Source organism: Aplysia californica, unplaced genomic scaffold (assembly GCF_000002075.1).
Source record: "Aplysia californica isolate F4 #8 unplaced genomic scaffold, AplCal3.0 scaffold00079, whole genome shotgun sequence".
NCBI lineage: Eukaryota > Metazoa > Mollusca > Gastropoda > Aplysiida > Aplysiidae > Aplysia > Aplysia californica.
Window position 1 is genome coordinate 1,624,580 of NW_004797349.1, and position 18,798 is coordinate 1,643,377.

Here is an 18,798-nt window from a genome sequence, read left to right on the forward strand (position 1 = left end):
GCCACTCTACTGTGCCCCTGTCCCTTTTCTAGGAATACGAAAAACCTTTACAGTGAACTTTGCTAGAACAAAAAACTTGATAAAAGTGATTTTCAGAAAAACAGTGGAGTTCACTTTGGAGTTCACTTAATACCTATGGGACCGGCCTCACACTTCACCTTCAGTTCCTCAGGACCACAGCTGCTGCTTACTTTCTGACTAATGAAATCCCAGTTCTTTTTTTTTCTTCTATTTGAAAAGCCTCTCTAAACTGAAAACTCTATTAATTAAACCAAAGAAAATCCAGCAGTCCCGCAGATTTCAGTTTAAACAGACTCAATTTAACAGAGAAGCCTTTTTTGTTCTCCCCTGTCTATTCTTTTTAAAAAACAGGATACAGACAAGATGACTTTATGAACATATATATAAGTTAAAGTTCTTCTGTGTTTCATAGATATCATCTCAGGTAAAATGTACAGTACAGTGGACTGTATGTTTTGACTATGGCTCATGTTTCATACAGCATTTTTGTGATTAGGGGCTTTTTGACAATTATGATTTAAACTTTGTAGCAAACTAAAAATGTTGGTTAGTGCTGTTCATTATGAAAGGGCTGAACAATCTAAGCGTAGAACTTTGCTTGGATGGTAAAAAAAATCAGTATGAGGAAGACATTTCTTAGCACAATTTAGCATTTAACAGTACTCCTGAGAAATAAAATGACTGTTGAAACTGCAGATATCAAAAGGGGCTTCAAATTCATATTTTTACAGAATTAATGCTGTGCAACAGGAAAAAATGTATCACCATAAACTCATTTTCCAAGTACCAAATGTGCCTTTTCAACCACAAATTAATCTGTAACTTGTAGGCTTTAGGCTGGAAATTGTTCTGTATGTGCCAAAGGTCTTAGCAAGCAACTCTCCTGTCTTCATAGTCTCTGCGACTTTAATAAGTCTTTGGCAGAAATGATCATCCTTCAAAACCCAAGTTGGAGCTCCCACGGTATTCGCTGAAGTGATCATTCTTCAAAATCCAAAAGAGAGCTCCTATATTAACCACATCAAATCTTTCCTCTTTATCCAAATTTGCTTAATCCTTATCATAAAGACAGGAACTTGGAATTTTCAACAATCATAATTATCGGAGAATGTGAAACTATTAATTTATCCATCAAAGATATCCCCTGAATTGTTATCAAAAGATCCATAGGACAGAATAGTTTATGAGAACTTTCGACAGTCTTGAATTTTAATAAAACAATAAATCGCCATGAAAGACTTGATATGGGTAATGAAGAGTGAAATGATACTATGACCCACCTCCCGACACATTTCGAGTCTCACTGAGTAGTTTGAGGATCATGTCCATCTTTTCTCCCAGTTCGTTTTTCACACCGTCAATTTTCTCCTGCAGTTCCTGCTTCACCGACTGAATCTCACCGTGAAACTCGGTCTTGACCTCCTCAATTCTCTTGCTCATCTCCTCTCTTGCAAGTGCTTGCATACTTTCCACAGCACCATTCATGTCTTCGTCATGTGTAGGGATGTTGGAACTAGACATGTTACTTTCATCAGTTTGAGCCCTGCAAGAAAGGAAAATGAAAAATAGATATGAAAACATTTTCGTTCTTACTGGGCGATTGTATTCCACTTGAACAGATGATTGCAAACAATTCCAAATGCCAACAGCAACACAATTAAGAACATCCTCGAGACAGTCTGCTTCGACCCGGACTGTCAAGGCCAATCTGAGCTTTGTAGAAAACTGCATCTCTTTAGAGAGACAAGATGCTTGACATAAATGTCTTCCTTTGATAAGAATTGAATCTCGTGTCTTTTGTGAGCAAGTCGTAGAGCCAAGCCATTATGCCACAAAAACCAAGGAGTGAAATGTTTGAAGGCAACGTATAAGTTCGTCTCAATAGGCCATTGTAAGTCAATTCCTGATGAATAAATACTATCAAGGAAAAGAAGATTTGATTCAGAAAAAAAGAAAACTAGAGAAGCAAAAACTCTTACAAAGGAAAAGAACCATTTGTCCCTTCATATGAGAGAAAGAGGCACACACCAGAGGATCAGGCTGATGATAAGATAGAAGAAAAGTAAATACTACTAGCGGTAGCCTCTCCTCACTATATATAGATTATTATGTTAATTAGAAGCATTTCTTCAAAAGTATGCAAAGATAAAACATACAAAGTTTCAACAGAGTGTGATAACAACAATCTAAATGAACTTTCTTTATCCCACTTACAAATTTGATAAAACTAAAACTAGCAACATATATAATCAATATACAGATACATTTTCACTATAAGTGATGTTGACACACAGAAGAAATGCAACCTGTCGTACATTTTCTTTGTTTTTATACAATATGTATGCAATAAAGATGACGTCATTTCCTTTCAAATGTATTCTTAAGTATAGTGATTGAACACCTAGGAAACTAGGACTTATCAAAGATGGAAAGCCAAGTCCTTTTAAAAGCCAATTTCTTGCTGTTGACACACTATTGCTGTTCATTTCTTCACATGCTTCTTTAGCTAGGATAAAATATGTATATACTAGCTGGGTACCCCGTTCGATGAACAGACTCAAAAGAATCGATCATCAAGTCATTGTGGGATCAGTGCGCACTCCTTGTGAACGGAAGCCTCACTTGTTTACAATGTCGTCTTGGAAGACGAACTTTCCCTAGATTAGATCTAAACGAAACTAATGAAAAACTAAAACTTAAACTACAATGACTTCAGACTCCTTAATATAACTGTGCACCCTTTAAATGATTCTGAACCACCGTTAATTTGTTCAAATTTGAAAGTTTAGTGCTTCGGAAGTTTTAGGCGACCAAAATGACGAACTTTCACAAATATAACATATATATATATATATATATATATATAGAGAGAGAGAGAGAGAGAGAGAGAGAGAGAGAGAGAGAGAGAGAGAGAGAGAGAGAGAGAGAGAGAGAGAGAAAGAGAGAGAGAAAGAGAGAGAGAGAGAGAGAGAAAGAGAGAGAGAGAGAGAGATAGATAGATATCTATCTATATATATATATATATATAAATTACGGCTATGTACATAGGAGAAAATACTCTTATTTTTAGTAATTAATTTCCTTTGTCTCGAGAAGGTCTCACCACTTTGTCTCCACCCTCAATATACAGTCTTTCAGCATTTATGATTTGTTATAACCAAGCAGTCATACAAAAGGTTGGTGCTTCTGTTATAAATAAATCATTAATGGTTATGGTCAAACAAAAAGTGCTCACAGGGAGTACACAATAAACTCTTAACCCACACAGAATCACTTACTCATGTTTTTCTGCATCAGTGATCCTCATTTCTGTTACACGGCCACAGACTGCCTGCAGCATCTGGTACATTTGACTGTTTTCTTTGGTGGAGCCATTCTTCGAGTGGTCCGTTTGGTACATTTGAGAAAACAAACTGCCCAGGCCATTTTCTGTAGCTGCATCTTGCTTTCCATTCACCACTGGAAGCTTTGCAAACAACTGTAACAGTTTTTCTGGCATAGCGGAGCTTTCACCCATACAGCCCGATCCTAGTAGAGCTGACATCATTCCAGTCATGCCAGATTTATCTGCTGTTTGGAAGGCACTGACAGACTTGAGTTTATTCTGGAATATTAAAAAAAACAATAATGAAGAAACAAACTTGAAAAGAGTACAACCCAGAATTTTTCATGCTAAAATGTTGCTTTTGCAAAAGTACAAATTACAGAAATTCCTTCAATAGCAAACAGATGATCAACAATCAATGACAGACAATGAACATTTTCATTTCATAATTAGAGAAAACTTGAAAAGTTTGTTAACTGTGCTCCACACAAACAAACTACCGTACATGGTCACATACAGCACAAGTGCACTAAAGGTTAACTCACTCACTATCACACCCGCAACTGTTGCGGGTAAAGTAGCTCCGACGTAGTGATTTTGTTCTCCATCTCCCTTGAAATACCCTGAAACTCGTACAGCAAAATTTGTATATAACACAAAGATTTCCGCCTCCCACCAATATTGCTACGAGCTTGTCAGACTGTATATCAAACAAAATATAAAAGGATCACATGATACCAAAATAATAGATTGTAAAGCACATAGAGCCTGCTGTTGAGCAGGAATTTGTGCAATAAACACCCTATTTATTATTTATCATATTGTACCTGCTCGAACTGCTCCATAGTGGCCAAGAAGTCTTTCGCTCGGTCTGAGACACAATCACCCATTTCATCAACATCCCTCTTTAGTTTCTTAATGTTAACTGTTCCCTGTACTGGTGACAGATTCTCTAAGACTCCTTGAGCGATGTTGAAGATCAGTTTTTGGATGTGGAATGAGGTCTGACTGCCTAGGGACAAAAACTGTAAAACAAAAATATCATAAAGAACCACGACATGTAAAGTTGATTTCCAGGAACTGAAAACTTTTATGGCAAAGGGAAGGGATGTATGTGTAATGTCGCTGAGTAAAGTTGTAAAAATAAACTTTATATCTTTAATCGAGTAAAAGTAAAAGCAGTATAACACTGAAAATAAGTACGCTTTCACACTGCTCAGTTGTACTCATCAAAAAAATAAAAGTATACAGGGAAATAAGACTAAAGACACATCTTTTTCCCCATTAAAAAAGATCTCTGTATTTCAACTTAATATCTCTTTAATTAAAAAAGCACAGAATACACCATAGAATAAGTTAAGATTATTCAAACTTAATTCATTGCAACTTAACCTGATGACGGTTCCCTTCCCCTATTAAATATTGAAAAAGAAGGACTAAAAAAGTTACCCTATGACACCTGTTTCCAAACAAACAGGCTGAAATGGTTCTTAAGAGGGCAGTCAAAAATGAAATGATCAATGAGCAAAAAATCATTTAATCGCAATGCTAGAAAAAAAAGCAATTAGAAATAAAAACAGTAGAGACATACTTTCACGGTGAGGCTTGGGTAGGCTTCTTTGAGAAAACAGCGGCACACAAATATCCCTTTGTTCCTTATGCTCTCATGTTCTTCATCATGACCTGTATCCACTTTTTGTCCTCTCACTGTAGCTAGGTATCCATCTGTGTCACTTGAAATTTCTAGAGTCCTGGACTCACTAACAACTGTCAGTCCACTGATGAGATGTTGCTTCGGGTTGCGGGATTTCAATATCAGACGACATGGTTCTTTCTCAGGCGTCTGGTGAAGCTGCACACCACCATCACAACTCAGTTGATGACTGCAAAACAAAACATGGAATTTAGAGGTGTGCGAGTCCAGAATTTTAAGACTCGAGGCGAGTCTCTGCTGTGGACTCGAGTAATTACCCGAATCCTACTGCTCTTAAGACTCGAGTAATAGTATCCCGAAAGGGACTTTCAGTGGGCTACAAAAGAAAGTTTTGTTGAGTATCGGACAGAAAATACAGTGCCTTCCTAGGAGGGCGCTTGAGTAGGCTTATGGCAATTCTAGACAACTGCATGCTGTTTGTACCGTATTTTATTTTATTGTACCTTATCTTATCCTTTTTTTTTAAAATTATCTGTTGGAACACAGCCTGTAAACCTCAGACAATGCACTAGTTTAGTTTTAGTAAGAGTTTTATGGCACTTGCAACACAATAAGGTCATATAAGTGCCGAAGATTAGAGGTGTTACAAGAGAGTAACAAACACAAAAAAAGGAGAGATCAGGACAATAGATGTTTGATAGGAAAGAAGGAGCAAACCACACCAGAGCACCCGCCAACTACCCACGACAATGCACTTCATAAAATAAATGAAGTTTGCTTTGGTCATCATGGATTTTTAACAGTGGGTTTTTTGTGGGTTTTTTGTGGGTTTTTTGTTTGTTTTTTTGGGGGGGTGTTGTTCTGATTCTGTGCTCGGCTGTGTGATCTTGTTTCATATAATCCAGCAGCTGTACAATGTGCTCTACAACAATAACAACAACAAGGAAGATCGAGTTCTTTACTAAGGACTCCAGTCTGTACTCACACGTTTGGACTCGAGTCCTTACGCGAGTAATTTACTTGTAACTCGAGTCTGGACTCGCCGCGCGTATTACTCGAATGCTTGAGTCTGGACTCGTTACTCAAACAGTGAAACACCTCTAATATAAATAAATTTAAAATGTACTAATCTGTGAAAAATACTTTTAACTATGAAATTACTGGAGCAGAATGTAAATTAAAAAATAACAAAATAAATAAATAAATAAATAAATAAAAACAATAGACAATGACTGACAATGACATTCTTTATTCATCCCCTCTCATACCATGAAAATATGCCTTAGAACTACAATATTGCATCCATTCCCATTTGATGTATGCATATTCTGTAATTATAACATTTCATTGTTCTTCTGCTTTATCATTATCATGAATAAGCAGGCCTACCCATAAAATCATCCAAATGCATAAATCCACGGAAATCTACCTGAGTAATCTTCTTCTGCTTCTGCCAAAACCATTGTAAAAACTGGAAGAATGTAATAAGCAGTTATCTTGAAGTCCGATATCAGCACTTAATTCGCGTAAAACCAAAATTAAGCCCAATTATTTGTGACAGCAAATCGAAAGAAACCTTCACTGTCCAAGTCGACGAGTACAGTGTTTTCCCCGGTATCCAGGCCGATTAAAATAACTGTCCACTCAACGGCTATGCTTTAACGCAGCCATGACGTCACAGCGAGAAGACGGCAAGCTTACACGTACATCTCACGGCAAGCGTTTCCAGTGTTCGACAGTGTTTCACTTACTGGCTTTTGGGCCACGCGAAAAACAGGAACGACGTCAACGTTATTTTTTTTCAAAATGCAATTGTTTTACGGATAATTTCACAAAATAGTTTCTAATACTATGAAGTTCAGCCTGTCTGAGATGATGCAGGAGCATTCCGCGGATTAATCGACCACACAATTCTAAAAACAATACAATCTCCTCAAAGAAACCATCTTGTAACTTTCTTGTAGCTCGATTAAAACACGGAAATCCGCAGAGGCTAGATCCATCTTTCTTCTCATTGGTTGCCGAATTTGGGGACATTTGGTTAATATTTAGGATGGTTTCGTACCTTCCAAATAGGGAGAGTTGGAAAATCACAGTGCTATTCGTCGGGTTTCGGTCTCGCAACCGACCAATCCTTTTTCTTCGATAATATTTCCGCTGTCACAGAAGATATCGGAAAAAAAATTTCTACAGTGAATGCCTCAATTTCTCCCGTGTGTATTGATGTACAATACAGGGGGCTGACACAAAGAACAATGCTATAAAATTTCATGTTCCCGGGGTTACCTCTGGCTGGGGCAAGTCTACCGCGTTTTCAATTGCCGGCCTGGGGCGTGTGGCATAACTTGTGTTTTGTTTAATCATTGTAATAGAATTGCAAAAGTACAGAGGCCTTCATGTCTTCAACTACAGACTACTTACTACAAGGGTAGGACATTAAAAGGGAAGGACTTCCGTAACGAGCGACCACCCCATCAAACACAATAAATAAGAGGCCTAACCTTAACCCTAACCCAAACCCTACCCCTGGATCTACCCCTACCCCTCAATTCTGCTCTGTCTCATAGTGGTCGCTCGTTACGGAATTCCTCCCATTAAAAAAGTGTAATGTAGTGAAGTTATAATTATTTGGACTTCCGTAACGAGCGACCAACATTAAATCTAGATTATACTCAATGGCTTCCAAAATCATGGTGGGAGACCGAAAGCCACAGTTATACCATCTGTTCATGACAAAGTTACGGTAGTTTGCGCATTTTTAGGCCCAGTTTAAAGTTTTGAAGGTCTGAGTCGGGGATTAGTAGACTTGAATCAAGGCACAGCCATTGTTGACGAGGCAGACTTTATCTACTTCCATTGTTTAGGAGTGCAGAGTTGCCAGGTTTTCTTCGATTTTTAACCAAATTCTCACCGCGATTAATTCTAGCAAAATACATTGTATTTGTGTTATTATTAGGGAGGATTCCGCAACGAGCGACCAATATGAAACTGATAAAAATAGAGAATTGTAAGGGTTAGGTTTAGGGATAGGGGTAGAAGTATGGGTAGGGTTTGGGGTAGGGGTTGGGACAGGAGTATGGGTAGGAGTTGGGATAGAGGTGGGTATGGGTAAGGTCTGGCCCGGGGTAGGCCTAAGGGCTAGGTCTTTCCTTGTGTTTGATGAAGGATAGGGGTTGGGTTGGGATGGGGGTAGGGGGTAGGGTTAGAAGGTCTTTTCTTTATTGTGTTTTCTGGGGGAGTTAGGGTTTGGTGTAGGGGTAGGGGTAGGTTTCCTCTTTATTGTGTTTGTTTAGGGCTAGGGGTAGGTCGTTGGGGTTAGTGTTGGGGTCAGGGTGGAGGTAGGGTTAGGGGTAATAGTATGTATCTTTTTTGTTTTGTTTGTTGAGGGTTAGAGGTGGGGGTGGGATGGAGTAGGGTTAGGGTTAGGCCTCTTCTTTATTGAGGTTGTTTGTGAAGGGTTGGGGTTTGGTGTAGGGGTAGGGTTTGCGGTAGAGTTAGGGTTAGGATGGTTCAGGGGGGCTTGCCACTACTTATTTATGAGGAGGGGGGGCTTGCCTCTTTGATTAAGGTAAGTTTTAGGGTTAGGTGTTTTTTTTCCGTTTCTTCGTCCGTTCAAAATACGTTCGAAATGAAATCGTTATTTGTATAATTTTTCTATTCATCCCTTACCGCGACGCGGACCTACAAAAAGAACGAAATACAAGTAGACCGGTACGGAGAAAGCCACGCTTGTCCACGATGGCAACTCAAAAAAACGGAAGTCATTTTTTTATATGCAAATGAGGTAGAGTCGACTCAGAAATTTACTTTTTTTTTCCTTTCTTTCTTTTTAAAGTAGCTTTATAAGAACTTTTTTTTACTCGTTGGGTAACACAAGCTGTTTGGCATAGTGTTTATATATATCATGCTGCTGGACTAGTCTAATGCTAATCATGTTTGCTTCCCTCACTCACAGGTTCGAATCACGGTTACGCCACTGATTTTTCTAATCATGTCATATTATTGTGTATGCTTTCAGATGTTAACACATGTCACTAATAATACCCATTCCAGGTGAAGAGACAAAGGAAGGCAAGAGGAATACAAAGTAACACAAATTCAGTTTACTTTCTTTACTTTCTTTATTGCCCAACCAAACACTTAACCCTATCTTTTACATATCCCACTCAAAAGTCCCTTCTTTATTGCATAGGCTGGGGTGGTCGCTCCTTACAGAAGTTCTTCCATTATTTCAATAGAAGGATACACACAGCACAGTAGGGAGTAGGGAGTAGGAGTTGGCAATCAGTTGCAGCTGACTCTTCTGTCTTTTTGAGCCTCTTCTCTCTGTCAAAGCATTACCAATAAGATGAACAAATTCAGACCACAATAGTCTTAAAGCCTAAGTTCCAATACCTGAAGTTGACATGTGTCGTGTGTTGAGTAAGCCTACTATTAATAACTATTAAATAAATAAAATAATAACTTGGACGTCTTGGACTTGGCGGACTAACTAAATTACTAACCCTGTGTCCTACTGTGCCTGTGGCGTGGCCTACCAAAATAAGGGGTAGCGTAAGAGTAAAAATTTACCTGCTAAAAGGTGACTGTTCTTGAGAGTCATCATCCAAGGAAACATCAACAAAAGTAAAAGAGGTGATACTCGAAGGCGTTCCACAATTTACGCCCCATGTGAATGAGGCATCACAGTAACTAACCGACTCCATGTTTGCCTCTCTCAGGTTCTCAATTTCCTCCTCCATAAGCGAACTCTTGACTCGTCGTAGAATAATGTTATCGATCATGTGCTGTAACCAGAATTTACTTTCGTGCGGATAACGTTACAAGAACAGCGTTATTGTTTGCTCTTCGCGTTAAAAACAAACCAACTGTATGAATGGGATTTCGCTTTGAGATAAAGCATGGATAACATATTATTTTCAAAAGCAAAAATTGTCCTTGATTCTTAAACTTAGGCCTGAGATACCAAAAGTCGAAAGCTCGATCCCTATCAAACAGTTCGTCCTCTAGCCTTCTGTTCTTTGGTGTTACCTCTTATGTGACTTTCTAGTGATATCTCTTGTCTCCAGCAATTACATAAATGATCTTGCGTTGCAATTGCGGTAAAACTTTAAATAAAACTTTTTTTAAAGCTCAAACCAGTTATTTTAAAAAAAACACATTGCCACAGTGTATAATCATATGCGTAGGCCTACTCTGGTGTGCAACACATGATTTAATTAGATTGCAAGTTTCCCCGAGAAGCACCGATGCTATTTGCTTTTAGCACAGAATTCTCAAAACAAGTTCATTAGCTACCAATGAATGCCAAGGAAACATCGATTTATGACAGAGATCACATCTGGACCTGAAGGAGCGACACGCATCAGATTTTGACTCCGATATATTGAGTCTCTTTGGATCGTTCGGCCTAAATGCAGCGGACAATGTGGGATAAAATCACAACCTTATTCTCTGCGGTCGGGAGACGATCACATGTAAGAAATTCAAAGCACTACCTAATCGTGCATCTTTTATTTTATTGTATTACTTCTTTAGTTATATTTTAAATTTTCAACTTAGAAGAGGAAAGAGAAAGGGAGGGTGGGGAGCAAATGGGAGGGGGGTAGCTTAGATAAGAACTGAGAGGGCAGTAAGTATTGCAAACTATAGGTAGATCTAAACTAGACTCTCTATATAGGGCGAGGAAATCAGATAAGGTATCAGATGAGGAGAAGAATACTCTCAGAGAGCGGATGAAAAGAGGCCAAGCAGGAATGGTAGGAGCAGTATGTGACCGAGGTGTCATCAGAGAAGGCACTACAAAGGTTCTGGAAAATGCACAGAAAAATGAAGGGATTAAGGACTGACGCTGGCTCTCTGTCTGTTAAAGTTGAGAACGATAGGCTACTGGAGACAGATGAAGCAAAAGGCCGGGTTTTCCTTGAGAGGTACATCAAGCAGACTCACCAAGGCAACATGGAGGAGCGTGCTAACATCAGGGCAATTATGAAAACTGCTGTGCCAGAGGTGCTGTATGGAGAGGGTGTCACAATACAGGAAGTGAAGCGGGTACAATAAGCGGAACGAAGGATAGTGCAGCAGGGCCTGATGGGGTGAGATACAGCCATTTTAAGGATGCAGATGAAAATTATCTACAGGGCATGGTGGAGGACTTCAACGAGAGTCTGGTCAAAGGCAAGATCCCAGAGGAGTGGCTACACGGCTACCTCATGCCTCTTTCTAAACCAGGCAAATACCACTCCAACAGCAAGGGATACAGAATCATCACCATGCAGAACACGTACGGAAAGATCCTGGAAAAGATTGTGGCCAAAAGGCTGGCAAATTACTTAGAGCGGAAAAAGCTCCTTCCAGACGGCCTTGGAAAGTACAGACCAGGGAAAGACACCTGCACAAACACGGCTGTGTTAGCCTATGATGTATTTGAAGGGTTCCAGAGAAAGGAGGAAACAGCAATGGCTGCTATTGACCTAGAGTATGCATACAACTGAGTTGATTACGGCAAGCTCATGGATCTCCTGATGGAAATGGATGTTGACCCCTGGTTGATACAATGGATCTCCGAGGTTCTGTTTGAGAGGAAGGTGATGCTGAGAAGTGGGCGATAGATGTCAGACCCAGTAGTGATTGCCTCAGGACTGCCACAAGGATCAGCCTTATCACTGGTTCTGTTCAACATATATACATCCAAAATTGCCAGGATCGGTGTCAGTGGAGCAGTAAGAATCCTAACATTTGCAGATGATGTGATGGTCTACGGACAAGGTCGTGATAGGCTAGTGGTTGGACGGATGCTACAGGACAGGCTGAGCAAGGTCGCAGATTGGTGTGAGGAATACAATACGGTCATCAATCCAGACAAGGCACAGGTCATCTTGTGCTCATTCAACAACCGTATTGTGAAAGATCCTACTCCTCCAATTGTGTTTGACCACTTTCTCATAGACAGACAGCATGAGATGAAGTACCTGGGAATCACTCTGGACTGGACACTTTCTTTCCGAAGACATATTGACAATGATGCTGTCAGGGCTCAGAAGGGCATCAATGTAGTGAAGACCTTGGCTTCAGATGGAATTCAAAAGTGAGTTCTTTTTCTCTTAATGCAGCTGGTGGTTCTGTCAGTCATAAACTATGGTCTGGGCATCCTCTCCCTGTCCAAGACTCAGATAGACAGGTTGGGGAGTGTACAGAATGCAGCTATGAGGGCCGTTCTAGGTTGCACAAAGAACACCCATGTTGTCTGTATGAGATACATCCTTGACCTGGCCAGCATCAGAGTGAGGCATAAAGTGGCACAGGCAAAGCTGTACTCGAATATTTTGGGAGACCCGAGGCACCCTTTGCATGACAACCTAAGCAGCATCAAAGGAAACAGGATCAAACGGGGCAGCTCATGGATGGTAGAAGCCGAAGACTCCTTGGGGAAAGTTTGTGGCATCGATGAAATTTGCTGTGGAAAGGAATGGTTTGGGGAAAAAATGGTGAAATGGTATAGGCTTAACGCCCCTATCAACACTATTAGGTTATTTAAGAGGCGGGGCCTCCGAGTTTAACGTCCATCTCCGAAAGGACCGAGCCAAATGGGAAATTCGTGTATAGAGCCTTTCCCAAGGACACAGCGTCGGACCGAGCTGAGACTCGAACCCCCGAACCCGCAATCTCACGATTACCAGTCCGGTAGCCTAACCACTATAGGCTACCGACGCCACAGGAATGGTTTGAACTGAGCCCCGATTGCAGAAGCCTGGCCAACGTTCACATCACTATGGGTCGTGAAAGACGGGAATGTGCTGCTGTCATTAACGACATGACATAAAATAATATGACAGTTAATTGAGGAGCATTCCAAGCCAGAGGACCCAGTGATCTATACGGATGGATCGGTCAGGAGGGGTGAGAGAAGTGGATGGGGTTTTGTGGTGTATAGTGGGAACAAAAAGGTTCATAGCATGTCAGGGGCCATAGAAAGTGGAGATTGGGGCCATAACAAGAGCGCTTGGCTGGCTTCAAAATACAAGACCAAGAACTACCCATCTAATCATTGTCACAGACTCCCAGAGCATCTTACGAAGGGTTGAGAAAGGGGTTCTTCGGAGTGAACGGATGAACCCAATACAACACTCGTCACTTAGAGCCATCACGTGGATATTCTGTCCTGGGCACTCTGGAGTGAAAGGCAATGAGGAGGCTGAGAGGCTGGCCACCGGAACAATCAGTATGGATACCTTTTGGTGCTGGGGGGGGGGAACTGAGCACTTATAATATGGATCTGTCCAACGTTGTTGCCCAGGACAGGTAACACAGGTAAACTAGACTCTAGACTACTGCACTGAAGAGGAGGGATTTTAACTTGTGGCGATGTTTGAATGAAAAAGATGAGAGCGACAAAAGGTCAAAACAGAATCGACAATCACTGTTGTCACTACGGTTGTGTCGCATGCAGGCAGGGCTTTCGTCGTTATAAACATTCATTTGACTAAATACGGTAGCAGCAACAACTGACATTATGATTATAGGGCAGGCCCTATTCACCACATTATTGGCTATATAAGCGCCCATAGGCCATGCACGTGTACGTAGAATATAGATCTATGTCGAGAGACAAGAAAAAGTAAAAGAGGCTAAAAAGGGGGGAGACCGGGGGTTGCAGAGTCTGAGGTAGAAAGACAGTAGGAAGGGGAAAACGTGCGGATGGATCCGAAACCTTTGATTTGAGGAGAGGGGGTGGGGATATTGGGTGATACCTGTATGGCCTACGGTACCCAAGAGGGTTGCTGTAAGGTACTTGGGCCTACCTTATCTGCTTTATGCAGATAGACGACGATGACGTTGACCTAATGTTTTTGAGTATTTTTCATCTTCTCATGACCTCGGTTTCAGAAAACTGGCGCATGCCTGCGACAGTCAAGCGGGTACGTGTACACAACAACAGGAGTTTTGTCACAGTGTGCCTCTCGTGTGGACTTTTCATTCTGTTTTTCTGTACTTTGTAGTTGGCAAAAGCTCACACGATCCCTGTTTTCTGCCACTGTCACTGCCAATGCGTGACTCTTTGGTTAATCAGGCTTATCCAATCTGTGATTTTGTCAATCTTTTCCTCGTCCTGTCTTTCCTTGTCCCAAATTGTTCTTTGGGCTGTTGGATTGTCATGGCAAGTCTTTATGGTTTCATTTCAACGTTCCTTTGCAGCAGGAATTGCTGACTATTACTTGAGAAAGAAATATTACAATTATAATATAATAATAATTTCCAGGATGCTCAAAGAAACAAGCGAAATTGAAAAGATACTTCCAATGTAAACTTCCGGCGGTGCGATAGCAGCGAAGATTCACTTTGACTTTTCCCATCCACTTGCTTGTCTTACAAGGAGACAATGCTAGTTTTCTGAAGGCCATTACTTTCGAGACTTCAGTTACTGTTTCGCTCTTCATACTTCGGCCCACTTTATCGTTTTTATTTTACTGTACATGCCTAGTCTCCCCATACTAGTAAAGATTGGAAACCGTAGCTCAAAAACGATGGCCGCAACTGTGGCAAGGACAGTGCAGGTCAGAGACAGAGTTGTAGTTTGTACAGAAGTTTACTTGACAGTTTTATTCTTGGTGATCAGTGTTGTGTTTGCTTTTATAGCGATACAGTGTCTTACACTGCAACTCACACAGCATTTTTTAAAGTCAAAGATGAAATATTTTCTTTTAATTCCATATGAAATATTTATTTCATCATCATGAATGAGATAGCTATCTAAAATCTAGTCTAGATATAGATATAGATATAGATATAGATTCTAGATCTAGATTAGATCTAGATCTAGATCTAGATTCTAGAAGATCATTTGTCTTGCTATCACAATTATTATCACGGCCTCTGACTCTCACTCTTCTCTCCAGTCTTGTGACTGTATTTCCCTGATGAGTCTCAAATCAGCTGAGACTTGACAAGTGGAAGAGTGGAAAATTTGTCTTCCTATTTATTAGTTTATATGTAGCCCCAATGAACACGTTAGCCACTCTTGTTGTTATCTGTCTTTCTCTTGGCCTGTCTTTCGTAAATTCAGTCTGCTACAAAACTTCTTTTCGCATGGCAAGATGCACAATAAAACTAATCTAGTAAAACTCATTTTCCAGGTTATTAATTAAATGAGCTTTATTGTCAGGCTTTATTGGTTGCATTGTTTGTGATGTTTACAGCAGGTGGTGAGACCACACATCCCCTTGATCAAGTTTCCCACAAGAGGCCCACAAGCAGCAGGACAGGGAGCAGCTCAAAGTTTTGGTATGCACTGTTTCCATGCTGTATTGTCTCAACCTCAAAATTTATTAAAAGTTCCTTTTCATTAACTTTTTTCCATCTCACTGTACTTTTCAAAGTGTGGGTACAACTTACAAGTAATCTCCGCCTAAACGCATGCTCCACTCAAACGCACGCTTACGTCATATGACGGGTTTTTAACTAATATAATTTAGAATACAAACGCATGGTCACTTCTTCTAAACGCACTCTTCAGTCCGAGAAAACAAGCCTGGACGATTGGATATTTGGTAAGACTGCCCATGCAGAATAAAGGGAGGGATGGACAGCGTTTTCTTTTCACACACCCAATTTTCCACAGACACATAGGTCTAGGATATATATGTTGGGGGGGGGGGGGGGGGGGGGGGCTAAAATGATTTTTTATTGGTTACTCGAAATGCATCTTTGAGAGGTTTCTGACTGGTGTTTGAGTGACTGCATACATAATGTTAAGCTAGGCCTATGATGCGCAACATGTGTGAATGCTGTAGAACATTAGATAGGCCTCTACAGGATTAAAGATTGGTCAAGTAATCAGCTGCGCTGGAAGAACTTATAATGTACTTGTTCAACAAATCAGAGAAAAGTCTCTAGAATGTCTTGTTCTGATGTCAACCATGAATTTACAAAGTTGCAATAGATGACAGGCAGTCGGGAGTGGAAAGCTGTGTGGCTGAGTACTCGTCCAGGTCCTATGACTATCACCAACAGTTACCTTTTAATCTGTTCCAGACATTTTATAGTGCATGTTATCATGCTCCCCCCCCCCCACCCCACACCCTTTGACCAACCCATTCAACGCCTTTGTATTCATAATGGCAGTAGGGGAATCGTTCACGAAACACATTATCGACCAAAGTGATCCTGAGCCCCCAAGGGAGGTCACTAAAATATCAAGGCAATGAGATGGTTGCGTCCCTTCCTCCCTTTGCATGTAAAAATGCACACTCCGTATAAACACACGCTAAGGAGCCCTCCCGAGCACTGTACATTTAGGCGGAGACTACTGTAATATTTTCAGTATTTTACCATTTTCAAAGATATGTTGCTAGTTCCCATTTTGAACATTATGGAGACAAGCCCCATTGTAAGATGATCAAAAGCCTGATCGGGAGAAAAAATTTAAGAAATGATGACACTACATTTTTCTGAAAATGTACAAGGCCCATTTTCATGCGACTTTTAGATCATATAGCGCTTAGGGGGAAAAGGAAGACAATGAACAGAAATACCAGGAATAAGAAAAAAAAGTTGAACCTGACAACAAAACATTTGACCTCTGATCCAGAACAGATTGAAATTGAAAATGATATATGCTGAATACTCAAATGCCCATTTGATAAAAGAAGGGGATTATTTAACATTGCATCTGTACATTGTGTGCTATACTTGACTCAAGATGATGAATGAAAATGTTAACAAAACATTCAGAGCAAAATTTGATCGTGGACTTTAGTTCAAGCAATATTAGAAGAATGAGCAATGAAGTATCTAAGCAGCTGTTTCAGGGTTAGATTAGAATGCTTAAGATTTATAATGAAGTTCCATGTGGACATTTTTTAACAAGTTTTTAAATGAAAAGTTACTTTTCTCTAATGGAATGTCTAGGGAGTGCAACTGAATTTCTGCTTTTTTCCTGTCCTGATTTTTCTTTTCTCTGTTGTTTTGTTTCATTTATCCCAACTCTGGAGAGGAACACTGTTGTGCTATGCACTGAGCTTAGAGAAAATGTAGGCATATGTGTAAGTTCATATACATGTTAGTAATTTCACTGTGTTTATCTGGCAGGCAAGCCTGGAAACGTGGAAAGTTTGATATCGTCAACTATGGGAAGTACTGCTGCTGCCAGCAAACCGTCAGCTTCTGTGTCAAAAGGACCAGCTATTGAGTCATCGGAGCTTCCCCCCAGGTACAGGAGAAAACAACTCTCTCAGGAGGAAATAGAATTTATTGAGGTAAGTTAAAATTAACCTTACTTTTCCCAGTAAAAGATTGCTAACCTAACATGAAATGGCTGCATATTCTTCATCTGTCACTGAAAATTTTTAATTCTGTAAATTGTCCTTAAATTTCGTGTATTGTCTCGCAAGGTAACTTCTTTTAAAGGGTTTTTATAAAGTAGACAGTGTTGTTTTTTTAGTAAGAGCAAAGAAGTCTATGTCACATGTGTTCAGTGAAAAAGGTGATCACTATAAACCTAATTGTTTAATCCATTTCTAATTCTTATAAAGTCAATTCCAAAGATACACAAAGCAATTAATGACAGCAGAGAGCAGAAAGGATGACTTTCTCAGCTTGAAAAAGACCTTTACAATTTTCAACATATATCATCATAATTGCATTGTTTTCTCTACTGAACGTTTGAGAGGTCTGTAAAAATATTTTTTATAGGCATTAGTAAGAGGTCAGTTTTTCCCCTGATTTTATGTCTAGAGACTTTTGGGGATTAGATGGTATATAAATTCACAGTATTATTATATTATTAAATTTTTCAAAGGAACTAAGACCATTTTCTGTAAAAACATTGTTTTTCCTCCTGTTTTATATGAAATGGTCTCAAAGTGTCTCTCCTGTGTTGTAGCTTAGCCCATTCGTAACAAAGTTAGGAGGGGAAGACAAGGGAATAAGGTGGAAATTAATCATAGAGTTCAAGTTTGAGTTTTAGGACAGAAAAATAGTTACCGTCATTCTCTGTACTCTTAAACATATCATTCCTGTAGGCAGGTGGGTCATGAATAAGCAGATGCAGCAGCGACGCATTTTCAGTGCCAAATCACTTTTTTGGCTACTGTTCTGAAAATAGTGTAAGTGTAAGACGTAGTACCAAAATTGTTTCCCTCAATGAAGTAGAGGGTCACAGGTAAGTTACATTTTCTAAAACAGGAAATAGGAATTCTTGTTCTGTTATCATTATCAGGCAGCAGTGCATATATGGAAGAATTTATCTTTTACTTTACGCGATCTGTATAAATTTAACCCTATCCGTACGCCCTGGGGTCATTTTGTACCCCTGGGGTAAATTTCCACTTTTTAGAATACTGACTTCTAGTTCGAAGATTTTTTTGAAACTTTCAGTATTTCTAAAAAAATCATTTTGACACACTGCTATGCAAAGCGTACGGATCGGATTAACGAGTAATTTCCTCTTTGGAAAGTGATGGCACAGAGTTCCCTACATTGTATGGACACGATAGTGAAACATGACATATGGATAGGGTTAAATGCTAAAGAATGTGTCAGTGCCTTGGTGCAAATAATATCATTAAACATGATGAAGATTTAAAAAGATAAAATTGTGAGAACCAGTGGTGCTTGAGGAGGTCTGGTTAGCTTGGAGTTAGGGTACTGTACGCACCACAGCAACTTAAGCAAAAGTGTAGGCCTAACTTTTGAACTTGTGATTGGTGGTAGAATGAGTGGGCAAAGGCAAATGAATGGTCACTTGTTATTGCATTTTATATCAGATAGAAGTGTTTCAGACAGGTGAGTTAATTGGGGG

The 18,798-nt window shown here is 39.9% G+C and overlaps 2 protein-coding genes across 7 annotated transcripts in view; one reads left to right on the forward strand and one right to left on the reverse strand.

Moving 5' to 3' along the window:
• Window positions 1–226: 226 nt before the first annotated feature.
• On the reverse strand, window positions 227–9,748 carry LOC101855549. The gene is made up of 5 exons (XM_005094315.3): window positions 9,573–9,748; window positions 4,938–5,229; window positions 4,174–4,371; window positions 3,300–3,625; window positions 227–1,564 (listed from the first exon to the last, which is right to left on the reverse strand). The coding sequence occupies exons 1-5, from the start codon at window positions 9,740–9,742 to the stop codon at window positions 1,291–1,293; spliced, it is 1,260 nt and encodes a 419-aa protein (XP_005094372.2). The 5' UTR covers window positions 9,743–9,748; the 3' UTR covers window positions 227–1,290.
• A 551-nt stretch (window positions 9,749–10,299) lies between these two features.
• LOC101854559 (28S ribosomal protein S36, mitochondrial) overlaps window positions 10,300–18,798 on the forward strand; it is a 12,176-nt gene continuing 3,677 nt past the window's right edge. Inside the window, exons 1-4 of one of the 6 annotated variants that reach the window (XM_013080250.2) lie at window positions 10,300–10,477; window positions 13,887–13,918; window positions 15,197–15,281; window positions 17,088–17,254. In XM_013080250.2, the coding sequence (XP_012935704.1) occupies window positions 13,898–13,918; window positions 15,197–15,281; window positions 17,088–17,254 (273 nt within the window). In that variant the 5' untranslated portion in view covers window positions 10,300–10,477; window positions 13,887–13,897. Of the gene's footprint in view, window positions 10,478–13,886; window positions 13,919–14,305; window positions 14,555–15,196; window positions 15,282–17,087; window positions 17,255–18,798 lie in introns of those variants that run through there. The other 5 variants (XM_013080251.2, XM_005094312.3, XM_005094311.3 and 2 more) reach the window with 5 other exon arrangements.

Excerpts from the sequence above, each read along its gene's own strand:
- LOC101855549 (XM_005094315.3), bottom strand. The coding sequence starts at position 9,742 with ATGGAGGAGGAAATTGAGAACCTGAGAGAGGCAAACATGGAGTCGGTT. Across the intron at positions 5,230-9,572 it reads GAACAGTCACCTTTTAGCAG|TCATCAACTGAGTTGTGATG; the intron begins GTAAATTTTTAC and ends TTTGTTTTGCAG. Across the intron at positions 1,565-3,299 it reads ACTGATGCAGAAAAACATGA|GGCTCAAACTGATGAAAGTA; the intron begins GTAAGTGATTCT and ends CCTTTCTTGCAG.